The sequence below is a fragment of the Chrysochloris asiatica genome, unplaced genomic scaffold (assembly GCF_000296735.1).
Source record: "Chrysochloris asiatica unplaced genomic scaffold, ChrAsi1.0 scaffold00066, whole genome shotgun sequence".
Taxonomy (NCBI): domain Eukaryota; kingdom Metazoa; phylum Chordata; class Mammalia; order Afrosoricida; family Chrysochloridae; genus Chrysochloris; species Chrysochloris asiatica.
Genome location: NW_006408584.1, coordinates 11,986,084 through 11,993,777, shown reverse-complemented (window position 1 = coordinate 11,993,777; position 7,694 = coordinate 11,986,084). Strand labels below are relative to the sequence as shown.

General features: G+C 39.0%; 1 protein-coding gene across 1 annotated transcript in view; it reads right to left on the bottom strand.

Annotated features, from left to right (window-relative positions):
- The window catches only part of LOC102830723 (probable ATP-dependent RNA helicase DDX60-like), a 123,837-nt gene that overhangs the window by 70,616 nt on the left and 45,527 nt on the right, over positions 1-7,694 (bottom strand). The window contains exon 11 of the mRNA XM_006864551.1: positions 2,701-2,867. Within this exon, the coding sequence (XP_006864613.1) occupies positions 2,701-2,867 (167 nt within the window). The remainder of the gene's footprint in view (positions 1-2,700; positions 2,868-7,694) is intronic.

Genomic DNA, 7,694 nt, shown 5'->3' with positions numbered 1-7,694 from the left:
AAGAAATTTGGAAGACAACTATCTGGCAGACTGATTGGAAGAGATCCATATTTGTTACCATTCCAAAGAGAGGTGACCTAATGGAATGTGGAAATCATCAGACAATCTCTTTGATATCCTAAGCAAATAAAGTTTAACTAAAGGTAATACAGAAAAGGCTGTAAGCATACATTGACAGACAACTTCCAGAGGTTCAAGCCAGATTCAAAAGAAGCCATGTAACAAGGGATATCATTGTTGATGTCTGATGGATCTTGGCTGAAAGCAGAGAATATCAGAAAGATGTTTACCTGTGTTTTATTGACTACGCAAAGGCTTTCAAGTGTGTTGATCATGACAACTATGGACAACATTGAGCAGTAAGAGTATTCCGGAACACTTAATTGTGCTCATGAGAAATCTGTACCTGGACCAAGAAGCAGTTGTTCAAACTGAACATGGAAACACTGAATGTTTTAAAATTAAAAAAGGTGTGCAACAAGGTTGTATTCTTTCACCATACTTATTCAACCTGTATGCTGGGCAAATAATCTGAGAAGCTTCGTTATATGAAGAAAAACGTGGTATCAGGATTGGAGGAAGACTCACTCATTAACGACTTGTGATATGCAGATGATACAATCTTGCTTGCTAAAAGTGAAGAGGACTTAAAACATTTACTGATGAAGATCAAAAAGCACAATCTTTGGTATGAATTACATATCAATGTAAAGAAAACAAAAATCCTCACCACTGGACCAATAAACAACATTCTTATCAATGGAGAAAAGATTGAAGTTGTTAAAGACTTCATTCTTCTTGGATCACCTATCAACACTCATAGAAGCAGCAGTCCAGAAATCAAACGATGTATTGCATTAGGCACATCTGCTGCAGGAGACCTTTTCAAAGCGTTGAAGAGCAAAGATGTTAGCTTGAGGACTAAGGTGCACCTGACCCAAGCCATGGTATTTTCAATAACCTCATTTGCATGCGAAAGCTGGACAGTGAATAAGAAAGAACGTAGAAGAAGTTTTGCTTTTGAGTAATGGTGTTGGAAGAGACTATTGAAGGTTCAATGGGCAGCCAAAAGAACCAATAGATCAGTTTTGGAAGAAGTGCAGCCAGAGTGCTCTTTGGAGGCCAAGATGGCCAAACTTTGTCTCTCAGACTTCGGACATATTTTCAGGTGGGACCAGTTACTGAAGAAGGCTATCATGTTTGGTAAAGTGGAGGGTCATAGAAAAAGAGGAAAACCCCCAATGAGATGGATTGGCCAAGTGGCAGCATCGATGGACTCAAGTGTGGCAACAGTGGTGAGGCTGGCCCAGGATCGGGCAGTGTTTCGTTCTGGTATGCATAATGTCATTATGGGTTGGTACCGACTCAATGGCACCTAACAACAACAACCTACTGTATGGTACCTTTATGAGCTCTGGTTGCATAGTGATTACAAATTGGGCTGCAAACAGCAAGGTCAGCAGTTCAAAACTACCAGCTGATCTGGGGAAGAAAGATGAAACTTTCTCCCTGTGTAAAGATTTACAGCCTCGGAAACCCTGTACAGGGTTGCTATGAGTTGAAATTGACTCCACGGCACATGACCCCCACCACCTAGGGTATGGAATCCTGGTGTGGCACTGTGGGTTAATACGTCAGACTGTAAAGCCATTTGAACAGCAAGGTCAGCAGTTCAAGTTCACCAACTTCTTCTTGGAAACCCTATACAGGGTCATTATGGGTCAGAACCATCATGACAGCACTTCACAACAACACCTAGGGTATGGTTAATTGGTTTTACAATATACATTTTTTTCTTTAAGGTGGAGTTTTCTTGTTTCCCTGTAACACAAATGTGGTACCTTGAATTTAGTTGATGTGACTTTTCTATCCAAAGTTTTCTTAATTCCCAAATGATTGTGTTGCTGAAGAAGGCATATTTGGGCAGTTGATATAAGGGCTCTAATGCTGTGATTGGTTAGTTTTGCCATCCATCTAGGCTTAAAACGAGCCATCTCAGAAGCAGAAACAGACAATCCCAGGACCATCAAGAAGGAAGAGCATGAGTGGAGTGTGAGGTACCTACCTAGAAAAGCAGCAAGGGCAGAGGCAGTGGCATGGAGAGACAGAGCAGCTTCAGGCTCTAGGCCCATGGACTGAGTAAAGCTGAATGCCCACAGGCAGGGGACTGGATTCCAGGATGTGACCTATGAACACTCACAAACTAGTTAAAAGTGCTTTATAAAACTTCCTGAGCAGTGTTGAGGCCAAGAGACCACATGGATGAGAGACTAAAGCCAAGAATAATGAGATATGCCTGTAATATAGCAGACAAGAGGTATTCCTAACTGAAGAACTGCTACATCCTGAGTTTTTCTGATTCTGAATTGTATCCTGTTCACTTCCCCTTAATCATGAGTACTGCATGTGGCTATTTTAATGGATTATCGAACCCAGATATGAAGCAGAGAGTGTGGCAATTGGTGTCAGAATAGGGTAAAGAAGGTTGTAAAGTGAAGGCATGTGTGACCAGCACTTCATAGGAATCAGCCCAATGCTGAACTTAAGTTTGATTATTTTCCCCCTCCTGAAGCCAGAGGAGGTCAGAAAAGGCTTCCTCAAGGATTTTGCAGCACCAGGTTACTGATGCATACAATACAAACAAAGAAGAGAGCCTCGGGCACCCCTACATCACTAATCCCTGATAGATCAAAAAAGTACCTGCTGTTTCTTTTTCTTTTGAACAGAAGAATTTGCTGGAGACTCCAGAGGTCTTTCTCTCACCACCCTTAACGGTCTGTTACTTCCTACCATAGATTTTCCAAAGACGTGATAAAAATGGTGCAATTTCTGCATTTCTCTTCTTTCTTTGTCATTTTTGGGTTTAACTGTAGAAATAAATTATTAAAATATATTGACAATACTTACAAATAAAAGTTCCACATTTAAAGCATTCATGAAAAAGACTTTGAAAATTAAGCTAAAAACTCACATTAATCTAATTATAGAAATGTTAGAGATGGAGATTGATAAACACAATATACATAAGGTTACTTGACTGTATTTAAATATTTTTAAAGAAACTAAATGAGAAAATACCGGACTATTGGCATTGTTATTGGCACTAGACATAGGATCTGAGTACAGTAAACCAACCCAACATGGAAACAGAAGTCCCTAAAATTTATCTTATAGATATTTGGCTACAAGAATTTAACAAAGTTCATGATTGTACAAGAACCATGGGGAGGACTCTGGAAATAAGTTACTGCCATAAAACAAAATATTCCCAGTCTGAAGCAGTGCTAAATAGGGTGGCACTGTAGGATCAGCACTGGGCTCAGAACCACAAGGTCAGCAGTTCAAACCCACGAGCTACTACTTGGAAATCGTATACATCGTTACAATGAGTCAGAACTGACTCAATAGCACTTATTAACAATAAACATGTTAAGACTAACATTCCATAAGCTCATAAATTGTGAGTTTCTACAATGAATCTACCTATCCAACAGTTCTACACATATATTTTGCTCTAATTAGATCTACCAGATCATATTAATTTTTTCTAATAGTTATTTCCCCGACTACATTTGAGAGCATTCCTGCAGAGTACCTCAGTGGTTCCCAACTCAGTAATGAGGCCAACATAGCCAGAAGCCAAGAATACCAACCAGGTTTACAAAGGCACCAAATGGCCTCCTATTACCAAGTGCATTAAAGTGCCAGAGCCAGACCCTTCCCAATGCCATAGCCTCATGTACCAGGATTCTGTTCATTCCTCTGACACTAGAGCCTAATTTCATCCTTCAAAGTAAGGAATGACCTGACACTGAGGACCAGTCACCTCCACCTGCTTTTACATTTGCTGTTGTTGTTGCTAATAGGCACCATTGAGTTGGTACTGACTCACAGCGACCCTATCTATGCCCAACAGAATGAAACACTGCCTGGTCCTGGGCCAACCTCACAATTGTTGTCACATTTGAGCCATTGATGTTGCCACTTTGCCAATCCATCCCACTAGGGGTCCTTTTCTTTTTCTCTGACCCTCCACCTTACCAAACATGATCTCCCTCCCTAGTGTTTGGTCCCTCCTAACAATATGTCTGAAGTATGAGAGACAAGTCTGGTCATCCTGGACTCCAAGAAGCACTCTGGCTATACTTTCAATACAGATGTGTTTGTTCTTTTGGCAGTCTATGGTACTTTCAATATCAATATGCTCCTCCAACACCATAACTCAAATGCATCAATTCTTCTATGGTCTTTCTTATTCATTGTCCAGCTTCCACATGTATATGACGTTATTGAAAATACCACGGCTTGGGTGAGGCGTACCTTAGTCTTCAAGCTGACATCTTTGTTCCTCAACACTTTAAAAAGATCTTATGCAGCTAATGCAGTTATGTCCTTTGATTTCTTTGCTGCTGTGTCCATAAGTGTTAATGGTTGATCCAAGAAGAATGAGTCCTTCACAATTTCAATCTTTTCTCCATTGATAGGAATGTTGTTTTTTGGTCAAGTGGTGAGAATTTTTGTATTCTTTACATTGAGATGCAATCCATACCGAAAACTATGGTCTTTGACCTTCATCAGTAAGTATTTTAAGTCTTCTTCACTTTCATCAAGCAAGGTTGTATCATTTGCATATTGCAGGTTGTTAATGAGTCTTCCTCTAATCCTGGTGCCACGTTTTTCTTCATATAACCAATCTTCTCAAATTATTTGCTCAGCATACAGGTTGAATAAGTATGGTGAAAGAATACAACCCTGTCACACAACTTTGCTAATTTTAAACCATTCAGTGTTTCCATGTTCTGTTTGAACAACTGCCTCTTGGTCTATGTACAGGTTTCTCAAGAGCACAATTAAGTGTTCTAGAATACTCATACTTCACAATGTTGTCCACAGCTTGTCATGATCTACACAATCAAAAGCCTTTGCATAGTCAAAAAAAAAAAAAAAAAAAGGTAAACATCTTTCTGGTATCCTTTACTTTCAGCCAAGATCCATCAGACATCAGCAATGATATCCCTTGTTCCACAGCCTCTTCTGAATCCGGCTTGCACCTCTGGAAGTTTTCTGTCACTGTATGCTTGCAGCCATTTCTGTATCACCTTTAGTAAAACTTTATTCACATGGTATATCAAATATATATAGCCCAATGATTTTTACATTCTGTTGGGTCACCTCTCTTTGGAATGGGCACAAATACAGATATCTTCAAATCAGTTGTCTTCCAACATTCTTGGCATAGATGAGTGAGTGCCTCCAGTGCCGCCTCAATTTTCTGAAAGATTTCAATGTATATTCCATCAACCCGGTGCCTTGTTCTTTGCCAATTCCTTCAATGCACCTTGGACTTCTTCCTTCAGTATCATTGGCTCTTGATCATATACTACCTCTTGAAATGGTTGAACATCAACTATTTTCTTTTGTTACAGTGACTCTGTAACATCTTCTTTTGATGTTTTCTGCTTCATTCAGTAATTGCCAGAGAATCTTTCAGTAATGAAAGTCGAGGCTTGAATATTTTCTTCAGCTACTTCAGCTTGAGATATGCTGAGTGTGTTCTTCCCTCTTGGATTTTTAATTCCAGATCTTTACACATTTTGTTGTAATATTTGACTTTGGCTTCTTGATCTGACCGTGGAAATTTTCTGTTCATCTCTGTACCTCCGCCTTTCTTCCATTTGCTTTAGCATCTCTATGCTGATGAGCAAGTTTCAGTGTCTCTTCTAACATCCACTTTAATCTTTTTCTTCTTTCTTGTCTTCTTAATGACTTTTTGCATTCTTCCTGTACGATAATGTTCTTGATGTCATCCCACAGTTAATCTGGTCTTCAGTCTTTAGTGTCTAATGTATCAAATCTGTTCTTCAGATGATTTCTAAATTCAGGTGGGATATATTCAAAGTCATATTTTGGCTCTCGTGGACTAGTTTTCATTTTCTCCAGCCTCAGTCTGAATTTGCGTATGAGCAATTGATGGTCTGTTCCACAATCTGACCCTGGCCTTATTTTGGATGATGATGTGGAGCTTTTCCACTTTCTTTCCACAGATGTAGTCAATTTAGTTTCTGTGCATTCCATCTGGTAAGGTTCATGTGTACAGTCATCTCTTATGCTGTTTAAAACAGGTATTTGAAGTGAATAAATCATTGAGCTTGCAGAATTCTATCATGCAGTCCCCATCATTTCTATCACCCAGGCCATGTTTTCATCTATAGAACCTTCGTCTTTGTTTCCAACCTTTGCATTACAATCACCAGTGATTATCAAGATATCTTAATTGCATGTTTGATCAATTTCAGATAGAAGACATTGGTAGAATTCTTCTATTTCATCCTCACTGGCTTTAGTGGTTGGTGAATAAATTTGAATAACAATGGTATTAACTGGTCTTCCCTGTAGGCTCATGGACATTATCCTATAACAGACAGCATTGTACTTCATGACAGATATGTTCTTCTTGATGAATGCAACACCATTTGTCCTCAATTATCCTTCCAGCATAGTAAAACCTGTGGTTGTCAGATTCAAAATGTTCAATACTGGTCTATTTTTAGCTAGCTAATGCCTAAGATATCTATGTTTATGTGTTCCATTTCATTTTTGACAATTTCCAATTTTCCTAGATACATATTTTATACATTCCATGTTCCTATTATTAATGAATGTTTACAGCTGTTTCTCTTCATTTATAATTGTGTCCCATCAGCAAATGAAGGTGCTGAAGTCCTTACACTCATGGGCTTAACTCCATTCTTGTCATCACGGTCAACAATACTTTGAGGAGGAAGCTCTTCCCCAGTTGCATTTTGAATGCCTTCTAGTCTGATGGACTCAATTTCCAACACTGTATCTAACAGTATTTCTTTGCTATTCATAAGGTTTTCAGTGACTAAATATTTGGAAGTAGTTTGTCTCTCTTTCTTCATAGTCTGTCTTCGTCTGGAAGCTCATCTGAAACCTGTCCAACATTTCAGATGACCATGATGGTATTTAAAATACCAGCAGCAGAGCTTCCAGAATCACAGCAACTCATAAGCCACTATAGTACAACAAACTGACAGACAAGTGATGGGCTCTTACAGTAGTGGGTCCCAATCCTGATAGTACATTCGGATCCCCGCTACTGTTCTCCACATCTGCTGCCAGACTCCAAAGCTCAAAATTTATCTCTTTTGAAGTCTACTTCAATAACTGTGTTTCTTACATTTAAATAGTTCTTTTTCCGTATTATCCTTCCTTCATGCTACTGCCAGTGTTATTTTTAAAACGTGAACCTAATCATGTTGTTTCTACACTTTAAATATTTCTGCGGCTTCCCATTGCTCTTCTATTATTCAAAATCCTTAGTAAAACCTGTAGAGACCTGCCTGGAAAGACTCATCTCAAATAACTTTCTGTACTCCAGGCTCTCTGAATTCTTCATGTCATGGTACGTCTCAGTTTTGGAATGATGTCCCTCTCCTGACTTCCACCATATCCACTTTAATGAAATATCTCTCTTCATTCTTCAGATCTTGTCTTGAAAGTTCTGACATTCCTCTTGCAGTCTCTCTTTACACACTCTCCTCTTGATTTTAGGTACTCTTTGTGATTTTTGGAGGAAGACTCATTAACAACCTGTGATATGCATATGATACAACCTTGCTTGCTAAAAGTGAAGAGGATTTAAAACATTTACTGATGAAGATCAAAGAGCA